The sequence below is a fragment of the Capricornis sumatraensis genome, chromosome 4 (genome assembly GCF_032405125.1).
Source record: "Capricornis sumatraensis isolate serow.1 chromosome 4, serow.2, whole genome shotgun sequence".
NCBI lineage: Eukaryota > Metazoa > Chordata > Mammalia > Artiodactyla > Bovidae > Capricornis > Capricornis sumatraensis.
This window is the reverse complement of record NC_091072.1, coordinates 103811642-103827002: the sequence shown is the minus strand read 5'-3', so window position 1 is coordinate 103827002 and position 15361 is coordinate 103811642. Positions and strand designations below refer to the sequence as shown.

Sequence of the window (15361 nt, the reverse complement as noted above, 5' to 3'; positions counted from 1 at the left end):
AATACGTACATTACCATACGTAAAATAGCCAGTGAGAATTTGCTCTAAATCAAAAGTTCAAACCTGGCTCCCTGCGACTACTTAGTGGGGTGAGAGGTGGGAGGGAGGTTCAAGGGGGGGGATGTATAACAACGGCCGATTCATGCTGATGTGTGGCAGGAACCAACACAATATTGTAAAGCAATTATTCTCTAATTAAGAATGAATAAATTAAAAACAAGAAAATCAAGGGAAAAAAGATGTGGTATATATCGGCCATAAAAAAGATTGAAATAATACCGTTTGCAGCAACACAGGTCTAGAAATTATTATACTAAGTGAAGTAAGTCAGAGAAAGATAAATATCATATGATATTACTTACATGTGGAATCCAAAAAAATGATACAAACGAACTTATTTACAAAATAGAAATAGACTCACAGACATAGAAAACAAGTTATGGTTACCAAAGGGGATAGCAAGGGATGAGAGATAAGTTAGGAGTTTGGGATTAACACATATATGCTACTATATATACAATGGGTAAACAATAAGGACCTACTATAGGAACACAGGAAACTATACTCAATATCTTGTAATAACCTATAATACAAAAGAATCTGAATAAGAATATATATATATTTGAATCACTTTGCTGTACATTTGAAGCATTGTAAATCAAATGTACTTCAAAAAAAGTTTTCTTTTAAATGTAGACATTTGAGTCTTACTCCCAGAGATTCTATGTTAACTGAATTGGGGTGTAAGGCTCAGTGAGTACAAATCACTAAAAATAGTAAATAAGCTAATAAGTCTGAGAACCAGGTTTGAGATTCAAACTTTGACTCCAAATTCTGAACAATTTTTATAATAGCACACTAGTTCTCATCATTTTCCACCTTGTTTTAGAGTTATTGGTGTGTATTTTTTTTCACCCTATAGAATTGTTGAGCTCATGCAGGCAAAATTTTTATCTGCTTAATTTTCAAATTCCATACAGTCATTGCCTGGCCTGCATTTGGAGATACAAAATTGCTTGAATGAATCAATATTTTATCACCTCAACTGATCAATCAATTAATGGATACACTTATTGGTTGTTTTGTTGTTGTTTAGTCACTAAGTCATGTCCAAATCTTTGTGACCCATGGACTGCAGCATGCCAGGTTTCCCTGTCCTTCACTATCTCTGGGAGTTTGCTGAAACTGATATCCAACTGATTGTTTACTGAGAACTTATTATAGGTCCAGGAAATGTGATGGGACCAATATTACACTTCCTGGGGTACAAAGTTCAGGGCAGGAGACACCTGCATTTTACACACAGCAACCAGCTCTGAGTAGTAGATATCTGTGCATCCCTGCTATTCTTGAAGCACACTGTGACCCTTGTCAAGTATGTGACTGCATAAAAGCACTAGTAATAATATATCCCAGAAAAAAACTGGCAATGGTCTAAGTTCCAGTCTCTTCTGCCTCTCATCTTCCCTGACCTTATACCCCTGCCAAACTTGGTACCTACCTTGAACTAGTCTTGTTGGTCCCACCAGTCATGCTGCTGGAAGCCAAACTGCAGCCAAGATCTAGTAGCTGTCCGGGCCGGGATGTCTCCAGGAAGCTCCTGCAGGGATCAATGCTGAAGACATAACTAATCTTGTGAGCAATCAGTGTGTACTCTGGTTTCTTGACATGCCCTGCAGGGCACAGTCACTCCCTGCTGGGTATGTTTGAACCATCTACTGTAAAAACTGAATCTATGGTCTCATTTCTGGTTGGAAATTTCACTCTCTATTGCGAAACTGCAGCTCTTTGTTTTTAATCTCTTGGACTCTTGACGCCCACCGCAGTTCAGTAGCTCCTGAAGGAGGTATCACTCAGCCTGGCTGAAACTAACACTTACCTGGAGTAGAGTTTGCTGCTGGTGGCCAACAGTGTGGCTGGACAAGTAAGAGAAAGACAAAGTTAGAAGGGGAAATGAAAATCATCTGAGCTGCCCCTCTGAACTGAAACCTCGGCCCCTTCTGTTCCTCTCTGCTACTACTATAGGCCCGTAAACCCTATGAACCCTATGCTTTAGGAAAGTATATGAAGATTATCAAACATAGACCTGGAAGGGGGACAAACATGGCAGAGAAAAGCTGGCCCCGAGCCTCTGAACTTCTGAACTGTGCCTGGTGTCCAGACAAGAGTTTCTCTGACCTGAGGAGGACAGAGTCATTCAGGCCCGCAGGCTACTGCTCCTGTCTCACCACATGGGTCTCTTAGGTCCCAGAAGACACAAGTGGGTTGCTGTACTTCCATCCTTCACTTCAGCCTTTATCTTCCTCCAATGTAATCTCTCTCTTACACGCAGTACTCAGGCTGCTTGAGGCTTCTATATAGAAAACCATTTCAAAGATGTCTGGGCAGCCAACTTTATGGTGATTTTATGTATTATCTTCCTAGGGGCCAAAGGAAAGCTCCAATGATGAACCAGTAAATGTCTTGATAGACTGGTGAGCAGACATTTCTGGGCATGTGATGCTTTCTGAGGTTTCCATTAGATCATATGGGACTGCTATTTCCCTGCAGAGAAGATGCCAGGGATGGGCTGCTTCTTTCTACAGTTCTCCCCTTCCAGTCTATCTTCATTCTTCCAGTGGATAGCCGCTTCTTCAATCCCAACCTCGGAGAGCTGTGCCACTTACCCTCTGCTCCAAGGCTCAAGTCATCTTCAAAGCTGGTTCCATGGCTGGGGCACCCTATCAAATAATGATGCAAGGGCTGCAGAAAATCAGGCTTGGACTCACACACATGCTCACACACTTATATACACATTTATAACCACACAATTACATCACACATCCACACATTTGCAAAACAACCCAGCCATACATATACTAAAATCACATTCATAATTCTGATTAAAAATAATCATGTAAAAATTTTTTTATTTTGTAAAATTACCTATAATTAATCTGTCCCCAAATCACATAGTCATGTACACAGTCCTTTATCAAAGAATTAGCACATGTGGGTATGCACTCAGACACATAAACATATATACACAGACACACATTTTATAAAGCTCTTTTTCCATAGCAGTGATTATTAGCTGCTGCTGCTGCTGCTAAGTCGCTTCAGTGGTATCCGACTCTGTGAGACCCCAGAGATGGCAGCCCACCAGGCTCCCCAGTCCCTGGGATTCTCCAGGCAAGAACACTAGAGTGGGTTGCCATTTCCTCCTCCAATGCATGAAACTTAAAAGTGAAAGTGAAGTTGGTCAGTTGTGTCCAATTCTTTGTGACCCCATGGACTGCAGCCCACCAGGCTCCTCCACCCATGGGATTTTCCAGGCAAGAGTACTGGAGTGGGGTGCCATTGCCTTCTCTGATTATTAGCTGAGCAACCACTAACAGAAGATAACCTTTGAGGACTAGTCAGCCTGTGGGGTCTCAGCCAACACTATCTTCTGGGCCTCCTGAATTGCCTTATGACCATTATAGGTGTTCTGCAGGCAGTGAGGAGGTAGCATCTTATGCACTCATATGCATGTGCATGTACACACACACAGAGTGATGTCACTGTCTAAGCAGGATGAACAGGAGAATAAAGACTAGAGCCTCTACTTACCATTGTAGTTCAGCTGTCCTGCTTCCTCAAAAAACCCTTCTTCAGAGTATCTAAAAACCAAAAAGAAACTCACAGGTTTAAATCACTACATTTTCAAAGGGGCTTTTCTTCAAATATTTCCCACAAGTTTGTATAATTTTCTAATGAGAGTCATTAGTACTTAAATCACTTTTATGTTCAAGAAAATGGAGAATGAAGATTTGATTGACAAATCCATAGAGGTAGTCAGAGGGCCCCATATTTTAAATTGGGCTGCCATCATGCTGACCACAGTGCCCCAAGTCAGCTTAGCAATAATTCTTCAGAAGCTAGAAAAGAAAGAATATGGAAACAAAACTGGAGAAATCTATTTACAGAAGCAGGGGTTTGGGTGCCATAAACTTTCCATTACGAATGCAAATATTGAGACTAAGAAAAAATCTTTTAGGAGATCATCTTATTTACCCACCTCTCCTTCCTTTCCTCTAAGCTCCTTTCTTGGTGAATATCATGTCTTTCAGGAAGCAGTAGGAATGGCATTTTGGTTAAAGATTATGTTTCTACATTTTGAGATAAGTGCTTTATCAAACATTCACTATCTCCACAAGAACAGATGAAAGTCAGCATACATAGTAGTGAGAAACAACTTAAACAAGGGAGAAATTCACTGAAACAAATGAACGAAGTTGTCTATGGAAAAGCTTTGAATGGGGAACAGAGTACCTGGATTCTAGTCCTGGCTCCTTGCTGCTGCTTTGTTGTCAAATATATTAAGTAAAGGGATTTAGAGGACTAGATATTATCGTTTTCTAAGTTCACTTTGAGCACTGATGTGTTATGAGTTTTATAGCTGGCTTTCCTGAAAGTTTTAAAAGTGGAAGTTGCACATGATGCTTTGAATATAATCTCAAATTGAGGCAGGAATAGAGGGGAATTGCTAAAGCGAATTAACAGGGAAACTAACTGGAAAGCAGCCATTGGAGCTATTCTTAAATAAGTCTTCTTTATTCAGTGATCCAGGCAGCTCTCAGGCTATCAGAGTATCAGTTCATGAAATGTTTCGTAATGAAAATGGGCTTACAGACACAGTAGAACAAACTATGGTTAATTTTACAAAATAAATCACTATATATTACTGGTACTTTCCTTTAAATAGTGAAAAAATCAACAATATTTTCTAAAATCTGGATTTTTACATGTCCTCATAAGAAAAACATCAATGTGTGTTATAAAATGTAGAATTATACTCAAGGTAATTAAGAATGGGTAACTCTAATAAACACAATTAAAACTACAAATATATACTTTTGTTCCTAATATATAATTGCATAAAAACATATGTTATAATACAACAAACCTGTGTTAGTACATAGAACATCACAAATACTAGTATAAATTAATATTTCCTACTACTATTAAAAGACATTATGGTAGCTGATGCAGTCAACTACTAGAAAGACAAGATCTACTGTTGCATTTAATGCTTGTGCTGTCAGTACACAGTAATGCAACTGCTAAAGCCCACTATTAATATGACTACAATAAAACACACTATTGTTGCATTTCTAGGTATGCATCAATGGAAATGCCCGTATATATTCACCAAAAGAAATAATATATATAATAACCCAGAATCAGGAGACTCCCAAATCTCTAGTTATTGTAAAGTAGATAATTTGCATGATGGATAGATAGTCAGGGCTACACAATGAAAAAGAAGGACCTATTGCTGGATGAAAATGCATGGATGAACATCACAAACTTAAGGCTGAACAAAAGAAGCACACACACAAAAATGCATATAGTATGATTCCCTTTATATAAAGTTTAAAAAGTACAAAACTTATCTATGATGCTACAAGTCAAGGTACTGGTTACCCTTGGAAGTAGGACAGTGAACGGAAGGGGACACAAGGGGCTTCTGGAGTGCAGGCAATGTTTCACTTCAGATTTTTCAGATTTCATCACTCTATTCCCTTTGAGAAAATTTACTGAACCATATAGTTAATCCTCACTTATTTTTCAGTAAATATTTTATACTTCAACGTGATTTATACTGCTCTTATTTTAACAGGTTTTTTCTTGAAGTACAATTGATATACAAGGAACAGCACATATTTAACATGTATAACTTGATAAGCTTGGACATATGTAAACACTTGTGATACCATCCATCACCAATCGAGGAAACAGACATATCCAACAATTCCCAGGGTATCTTCATTTCCCTTTGACTTTTTTTTTTGAAATAAGAACACTTAACATGAGATCTACCATCTAAACAAATTTTGAAGTGCCCAATACCATATTGTTAACTACAGGCACTACGTTGTACAGCACTGGTCGCTAGAATGTATTCATCTAACATAGCTGGAATTTATATTCATTGAGTTGTACAATTTATCTTAAAAATAAAAATTCTACTGATGTGTATACTACAATAAAATTTACATTAAAATACCACTGATAAAATTCCTTATTTGTCCAAAACAAAATTTGGTAACACAAGATTTGTTGGATATGCATCCTTTGTTTCTGTTTTCTAGTTGTACTCTAGCAGGCATTTCTATAGTCTATATATGAGGACCAGCTCAGGCTGACCCTTGCTTTTCTATGTGTATATGGGATACACAACAGAAGTATGGACAAAAGCCTGGATCTGTTGATGTCTTCTCACTGAGAATGATGGTCTGACATTTCACAGCCCTCATCCAAGTCCCAGGCCTTTCATGAGTTATTGCTTAGGACATAAAATCAATGACTAGACACTAGATCCAGAGCTTGCTCCTCTCCCTATTTGCATTGAAAGGTCCCTTAGCATCATTTCATTCTAACATAGAAGGGCCAAGTTACTGCTGTTTCTATATACCCAATTCATAAACAAAGAGTACAAAGGAGTATTGAACTGTGGGAAGCATTTTAAATTCTGGGACAGTTCTTACACACCCAAACCTGTAAGCATTCCCATTAACATCATCCCTTTAATTCCCTGTATTCTGATTACACTCAATTGACTTTTGAAGTCAAAAACTTTTGAACCAGGTTATGACAATCAATAAAGACAATATGTTTAATAAACAACATCAACAACAACGAAAACACAAAATAAATCCTTCCTGGCCTTACCTCCCAGGGCAGAGTTAAAATGAACAACCTTGGATTATGCAGTGCTATTTATTTCCTACCAAATCAACCAGGATGGGTTTATTTTTAGGTTAATAAACAAGTTTAGATGAAAGGCTATATCAAGCTAGAGACATTTCTGGAAAGGAAATAAAGAGCAGGCAGTAGTTTTTAAGTTCTGAGAATTCATTATCACACAAGTGATCACACTTAAACAGGTCACAGAAGCTTTCCCTCCGTGTCTGAGTAGACTGAGCCGAAAATGGGACAGCCTGTTGGGGGTGTGGGGCCTCAAATGTTAAGAGTTTCTCAGGAAAGAAATGCTACAATCTGAAGTCCCTATTCCACTTAGGCAATGCTTTGAATAACCAGGGTAAATGCTTAGCCCTTCCTGTGTTCTGTTGTAGAAATAAACAGTATAATGATTCATAATGATGAATTACTCTGATTGTAAGAACAGTTAGGTTTTTAACTCCTCTTCTGTCATGCAGTCTAAGACTCCGATTCAAAGGGAAAAGTAATGGAGCAGGGGTCTGGAATTTAGCTGTCATTCCCTATGGCTGCCAATTTCCATCCTGCTTGGTTTTAGACCAGATCCAGTCTGTGTTTCCAGACATTCACCCTAACTTAGTCTCAGCCCAGAGAGGCACTTGACTCACAGCCCTAACCCCCACACTCACCCAATTCTTTACAGACCCCTTTTACTCATTTCAACCTCACTTCTAATTATTAGGCCCAATTAAAATTCATGTCCCTGTCTGTGAGTTCTCCAGTCAGGACACCCAACCATCAGCCATGCTCAACACACCCCTTTGCTGGCACTTACCCACAATCTTGAAGCCAGTCTTCAATCTTGTTGATTGGATTTCCTAGAAAAGTCAGATATTGGATCACTGTGGGGACTGAAGGATATCAGACTTCCTCCCTGGAACTCACCCTGTTCCACAAATTTATCCTTATTCAAGCCACCTCATGAACCCTTTATATTCCCATAAAACTTTCCCTTAAGATATAAGAGTGATATGCTGCTGCTGCTGCTAAGTCACTTCAGTCGTGTCCGACTGTGTGACCCCATAGACGGCAGCCCACCAGGCTCCCCCATCCCTGGGATTCTCCAGGCAAGAACACTGGAGTGGGTTGCCATTTCCTTATCCAATGCATGAAAGTGAAAAGTGAAAGTGAAGTCACTCAGTCGAGTCCGACTCCTAGCGATCCCATGGACTGCAGTCCACCAGGCTCCTCCATCCACGGGATTTTCCAGGCAAGAGTACTGGAGTGGGGTGCCATTGCCTTCTCCGCAAAAGTGATATACCCATGTAAAAAAAACAGTGAACATCTCTTTTCTCTTGGCCTCTGTGCCCCCTTTCTCCCAGAAACTTGGGAAATATCCCAAGGTTTGAGAACAGAGGTAGATTCTTCTGTTTAAAGAAAAAAGAAAGAAAAAACAAGAAAAACCAGCACAATTTTGCTTTTGTCCTTTTTGTTTCCTATCAAATAAGCAAAGGTAGGCTTATTTACATAAGATTTCTTTTTTATTTTTCAATCATGTCTGTAGCATCATTTGAACCTCCAAGAAGTTCTGAGAGGCATGTGGAAAAGGTACTATTACGATTTCAGGCACTAATACTTCAATTATCAAATATGTCCTAGAGGAGTGAGTGGCTTGCCAAAGGTCACATTGGCAACTGAGCAGCAGCCAGAGCCCAGGCGCCAAGACTGAGTGTAGCTTTGTCACACAGACAACAGAGAAACACTCCAAATATTCACAGAGATCCCCGGCCTGGGCTCCTCACAGCTACTCAAGATGACGCAAAGTGTGCCTCTTCCTCATTCTCAATCTTATGCCCTTTCTTTCCTACACAATTCATACCTTATGTTACTGTCTTCATGGTCTTCCCTTGAGCTCATTTAACCCAGTCAAAATGAGCCACACGGAGTGAGAGTGAAAGCCACTCAGTTGTGTCCGACTCTTGGCGACTCCATGAACTATACAATTCATGGAATTCTCCAGGCCGGAACACTGGAGTGGGTAGCCTTTCCCTTCTCCAGAGATCTTCCTAACCAGAGGATCAAACCCAGGCCTCCCTCACTGCAGGCGGATCCTTTACCAGCTGAGCCACAAGGGAAGCCAAGAATACTGGAGTGGGTAGCCTCTCCCATCTCCAGAGGATCTTCCCAACCCAGGATTCGGACCGGGATCTCCTGCACTGCAGGCGGATTCTTTACCAACCGAGCTATCAGGGAAGAAACTGGGGACCCTCTGCTTGCACGGCAGACCTGGGCATCTGCCACATATTCCCTATCACAAGCCTCTCTGTTTGGCCTCCTTACCTTCCTGGAAAACGTCATCCAGACCAGAGGGCTCGGCATCTGGGACATTCTGCAGGGCTGCTGCAGCCTCTTCCTCCAGGACCTGGGTCTGCCAGTGCCGGCTCTGACGGAGCCAGGCCCTGCGTCTCTCCCAGGACGTGGGGCTCAGCACAGAGCCCTCCATGGCGCCGCTTCAGACTTCAGGGCCTCTGGCCACAGAGACGCTATCCTGAGAGTTGGAACACAGTGATACACTGTCATCCTGTGTTCAGAATCCACCACCCCCAGGGTTGCCCCCACATTTTCCCAGCTCTGCACAAAGAAGCATAACCCTCTGCCTATTCAGGAGCTGGGAGGAGATGTCTGTTTCTTCAAAAAAAAAAAAAAAAAAAAGGAATGCTCTGAACAACCTAAACACCAGGGCAAGGCTTTCAAATCTGGAAACTTGAAACATCGTATGATTTAAGGGACAATGAGAAAGGGCTGCCTCTCATGATAGGTGAGATGCTGTGTTAGAAAACATTTTCTTTAATTCTTAAGAATTTTGTCTCCCAGAATATTCCATTGAAATGAAAATATCTTTAAATTTGCAATGTATAAATTTCACTTTATTTGATCTTCATGAAGATATATGAAAGGAGAAAAATTAGATCTCAAAGGTTAAACCAGTTCTCTAAAGGTCTCACAACCAGGATGTCACTCTAACTACAGTCATTCTGGGCTTGTTTTGTTTCCGTTTAACATAGGATTTCTCTGGGGGAAATAGGGGTGGGAGAATCCCATAATAAAAACAACATGGAAACACTGTTGTTATTGTTGTTGTTCAGTCACTAAGTCATGTCCAACTCTTTGTGACCCCATGGACTGTAGCACACCAGGCTTCCCTGTCCTTCACTGTCTCCCGGAGTTTGCTCAAATTCAGGTCCGTTGAGTTGGTGATTCAGCCCAATAATCTCCTGCTGTCACCCTCTTCTCCTTTTGCCTTCAACCTTTCCCAGCATCAGGGTCTTTTCTATTGAGTTGGCTCTTCACATCAAGTGGCCAAAGTATTGGAGCTTCAAATTCAGCATCAGTTCTTTCAATGAATATTCAAGGTTGATTTCCTTTAGTGTCGGCCAATTTGATCTCCTTAAAGTCCAAGGGACACTCAAAGCTCTTCTCCAGCACCATGGTTCAAAACCATCAATTCTTTGGTGCACAGCCTTCTTCATGGTCCAACTCTCACACTCATACATGACTACTGGAAAAACCATAGCTTTGACTATATGGACCTTTGTTAGCATAAAAGTGATGTCTCTGCTTTTTAATATACTATCTAGGCTTGTCATAGCTTTCCTTCCAAAGAGAAGCGTCTTTTAATTTCATGGCTGCAGTCACCTTCTGCAGTGATTTTGGAGTCCAAGAAAATAAAATCCGTCAGTGCTTCCACTTTCCCCTCTTCTATTTGCTGTGAAGTGATGGGACCAGATGCCATGATCTTAGTTTTTTTAAGGTTAAATTTCAAGCCAGCTTTTTCACTCTCCTCTTTCACCATCATCAAGAGGCTCTTTAGTTTTTCTTCACTTTCTGCCATTATAGTGGTATCATCTGCATATCTGAGGTTATTGATATTTCTGCTGGCAGTTTTGATTCCCACTTGTGATTCATCCAGCCCAGCATTTTGCATGATGTACCCTGCATATAAGTTAAATAAGCAAGGTGACAAGGGTGACAATATACAGTTTTGTCATACTCCTTTCCCAATTTTGAACCAATCAGTTGTTTCATGTCTGGTTCTAATGGTTGCTTCTTGACCTGCATACAGGTTTCTCAGGAGGCAGGTAAGGTGTTCTGGTACTCTCATCTCTAAGAATTTTCCAGTTTGTTGTGATCCACACAGTCAAAGGCTTTAGTGCAGTTGATGAAGCAGATGTAGATGTTTCTTTTCTGGAATTTCTGGATCAATTAGTAGTTACCACCTCCAGAATCACCACCTTCTAATTTGTCATCTTGGGTTTTTCCCTGGCTCTGAGTTAATTCCCTAGTTCATCAGTGTGCTAATATTTCATTTAACACTGCCTAATGAACACTTGTGTGTTTTTCCAAGTGATGCATTCCAATGGTACAAGCCATTTATTTGAAGAGGAAAACAGATGGGATGAATCATTCAATTGTGCAAATAGAGCTTAAAAGATTTGAGGCTAAGATACTGTAACTTGCTTATACTCTGTCCTCCCATCTCTTCTCCACCAGCTGCACTCACAACTTCCACAGTGAACAGGTGGAGGTGGGACCACCCCTCATCCCTGCAGCTGCCATAAACACTCCATCCTCATACCTACACCTTTATCTGTCAGAGTTAGGAAAAATAAAAGGGGGAAAAATAAGAAGAAAGCCAGTTTCCAGAGACTCCTGCTTTTCAAACTCTTAAAAACAAAACCATCAGTGAAGCATTAATTTAGGCACTAAAATAGCTATTTTTGAAAAGAACATCCTAAATATAAAAGCCTTCCTAAGACAATAAAATTGTTTTGGATGCTTCTGTTTGTTACTGACAAAGTATATTCAGAGGAAAAGGATACATAATTACTGCTGTCTGATCTAAATTCTTTTACTTCAGGTCAAGCCTAAGGCATATTTTTCCCCCCAAGGAGAGACAGCAGTTGGGACTGTGCAACTTTATTAACCCTTGGCACTGGGCTCTTTGTCCACAGCCAGTGCCTTTGAGGGGAAATTAAATGATTGAATGAAACCTGTGATGCAGAGTGAAGCCACAAAGAGCGGTAGCAGAGAGAATTCGTTGTCCTTTGGCTAAAGCTGCTGTGAGGTGATAAAACAAGGATGAAACTGCCACTGTAAAGAATTTAGGGAGAGTCTAAAAAGCCGTCTTAGCCTGCATTTACCTGGTCCTGCACCACCATCCAAAGCATTTAATAGATTGGCATCAGTCAGACTGGGGAAGAAGATAGCAAAGGTTGACTTGCCTGTTGTCTTTAATTTCCAGAGCAAATGAACCTCACCTAAATCACAGGAAATCTTCAGCTCACCAGAACTTATTCGGGGATGAGGGGAATTTAAAAGGAAGTCAGAAAGGCAGGCAGAGAGGAAGGAAAGAAAGAGGGAAAGAAGTGAGAGAAGAAAGTCGGGAAGGGAGGGAAGAAGTGAAGGAAGGAGGGAAAGAAGGAAGGAATATGGATTCCCACATTCAACCGCTTGCTAAAAGTATAACTTTGGCAAATTCACCCCCTTTCTCTGGGCTCGTTTTCTCAGTGAGGATGCTGTATTCAAGCACTGTGTCAGAATCTCACTAGCTGAGATGAGAGATAGAGGCCTATACTTGGGTTTTAACATCCTCCATGATGTGAATCTATCCTGTACTCCTCCTACTTCTTGGAAAATACATCACACTCATATAGACTCATTTCCCCTCTGTCCCCCGAAAATACTTATCTTTCTTTTAACCCCAGGCTTTTCACACATTGTTTTCCCGTCTTCCCTGCCACCTCAGCCTTTGACACACTCAACCTGCAAAGCCCAGCTCTCAAGCAATTTCTCTGTGAAGCCAGGCCTGGCTTCCACAGCCTCCAGGCAACAGTCACTTTCACGTAGTTCCTTCCCTTCTTCATTGTTCTTATCACTAACATTATATTTTATTTGTTAATCTAATTCATTATTTACTCTTCTGATTAAAATAGAAGCTTCACCAGGACAGAGATTTTTCTCGGGGTTGTTCACTGCTATGTCCCTGTTGCCTAAACAGAATTTAACTGGTTTTCTCCAATCTCTGCCACACTTGGATTATAGAGACAGGTTCTTGCGGCATTGTGTGGGAACACTAAAAGTACAGCAATATTCCGAGGCAGAAAGAAATAGAATTGTCTGGTTAGTGGTAGCAGAAGTTCGAAGCTGTGTTTCTGGAAGATAAGAAACTGAGTGTTCTTTGTGGAAATCTGGAGGAAGTGGCAAGTGATTATCAGGCAAGCACATCAGCAGTGAGAATGTTAGAACTGAGGGATGTATGCACACAGCTGTCAGGATGTCACCTTGGAAGGTAAGGAGGGGTGGCTTGTAATAGAGAAAAGGTATGGAGGTATTTCCTCCAAACAAGTCATACAAAAACACATACCTGTGTGTACAGTGGAGTTTGGTGCAGTGAAAAAAGCATTGACTGGGAGTTTGGAGACTTGGGCATTCTTCCAAACTTGCTGTCCAATTAACTGACTTCTGGTAAGTCAATCAGATTTTCTACTTGGGCATTGACTTCGTTCTCTAGAAAGTGAATTGGTGGCAATGAATGTTATAGAGTTTGCCTCTAATAATAACATTTATGAATTTATTCTAGCTGAATTTGAAATATTTGTAGGAACAATACTGTGCAAAAGAAGCATTTGTGTAGTTTTTCCTGTAAGAATTAGAAAATGGTCCAGTGGCCTCGGGAGTTACTTCCTACTTAAGAAATTTACCTTCAATTAACACTGATTTATGAGGGCTTCCCTGGTGACTCAAACAGTAAAAAATCTGCCTCCAATGCAGGAGACTCGGGTTTGATCCCTGGGTTTGGAAGGGCCCCTAGAGAAGGGAATGACTACCCTTTCCAATATTCTTGCCTGGAGAATTCCATGGACAGAGGAGCCTGGTGGGCTATGGTCCATGAGGTTACAAAGAGACAGACATGATTGAGTGTATAGCACTTTCACTTTCATGAGGTTCCAGACTTAAAACTTCCTGGTTACCTAGAAGAGTGGTAAGCCTGGATGAGGAAGGCTGAAAGAGGGAGACCAAAAGAGTGTGACTCAGTCAGGAGAGCTCATGGACCCCCGGCACTTCTTGAGCTTCTCTGATCCTTTGCCTTAGTTTATACAGTTTCATCCACCTTCCTCTCTACCCAACCATATGCTATCTATCCTTTGAAGACCTCCTCAAGTCATCTCTGTTCTCTTACCCACCTCTAGCACCCAGCACATGTACCTATATCACATTCAGCAAGATATATGTGTCTACATTTCTTGTCATTATCCACCAATGCTTGAACCTCTCTCCTAAATCGTACTCAGGAAATTGCACAGTACCTCACAACAGAAGGGGCTCAGTAGACACTGTACCTAGAAGCAAGAATCGCACTGGTGCTGAAAAATTACCCTCATCTAGTCTATGTCCTAGGACAGAGACTCCACATGGTCTCAAATTCTAATGTATCAGTATATGTTTTATATACTTTTTAATGAAGAGGAAGAAGGCTTGGGGCATAGTCACACCAAGGTTTTGTTGCTAGAATGTAGGGCCACACAAGTCTTACTGAATTTATAAGCTGAAACTATCAAATCCTCCCATTCTAAAAAACAAAAACAAAAACACACAAAAAAACCTGTCTTCCAGAATTTTCCATTGTAAATTTTTACTCCTTGTTCAAAAGTTCCTTTGGGATTTGAGTACCATCTTTCTTAATGCTGGTTTATATTATAATCTTATATTAATCTATCTTCTGTAAGGATGGATGTCTGATAAATTTTCTCTGACATTTCCATTAACTATTTCTCCCCACCCCCCAAAAAAGGCAACAAAAATGCCACACTGGTTTTATTGCTACTTGCCTAAATCACTCCAAAATCTTCTTTCCCCTTCTGCTACCATTTTCAGTCCTTTGTCTTTGCCTTCCCTACATTTCTCTAGAGATTTACTCCCCAAATATTTCTCCATCATCTGTTGAGTGTTCTGGAAACTGACTACAGCCAAACAGAGAAGGAGTAAATTCTCTTTGTTCTGAGCATGTTATAGTTAAAAGAAAAAATTTCAGCAGATAGGATGGAAGTTAGACAAGAAGAATCACCATTCGTGGTTTAAGACTAGGGAGTTGTTTAAGAGCTTTGAAAGGAATATCTCCCAACCAAAATCATCAGCAGAAGCAGTAGCTTTTGTAGCAGAGAAAATCTTTATGGGTATGTGATTTTTACTACACTGAGATCATCACTTACTTCCAGTATCTCTTTTCTAAGGAATGTAGTCTGAGATTCACTTAATATTAACATAGGCAAGTCAAAGTAACAGGTATTCATAATAACTGAGATGTATAGAATTCCTTATATTTACCCATAAAACTTCTCCACAAACTACTTCACTTAATCCCCACAATCTCCTTGGAGCTAATTATTGTTATCTGAAGCTTGGAGTGATATGTGAGTGATCCAAGGTCATATATTTAAGATCTTGTGGTACTGAGCTTTAACTCACATCGGTCTGACTCCAGTTGTATCATCTTCCTACTGGTAATAGCATATGAGGATAACCTAAGATCACCATGTAGATGTCAGCAGTAAATGCAATTTAGGATAAAAGGAAGGAGAAACTCTGTTAGTAAATTTTCTACTCCATATCATGCTAC

General features: G+C 40.5%; 1 protein-coding gene across 1 annotated transcript in view; it reads right to left on the bottom strand.

Annotated features, from left to right (window-relative positions):
• The window catches only part of TESPA1 (thymocyte expressed, positive selection associated 1), a 30615-nt gene extending 21428 nt beyond the window's left edge, over positions 1–9187 (bottom strand). The window contains exons 1-6 of the mRNA XM_068971472.1: positions 9025–9187; positions 7520–7562; positions 3592–3641; positions 2667–2720; positions 1880–1916; positions 1502–1600 (exon numbers count right to left, since the gene is read on the bottom strand). Coding sequence (XP_068827573.1) covers positions 1502–1600; positions 1880–1916; positions 2667–2720; positions 3592–3641; positions 7520–7562; positions 9025–9187 — 446 coding nt within the window. The remainder of the gene's footprint in view (positions 1–1501; positions 1601–1879; positions 1917–2666; positions 2721–3591; positions 3642–7519; positions 7563–9024) is intronic.
• Between the last annotated feature and the right edge of the window lie 6174 nt (positions 9188–15361).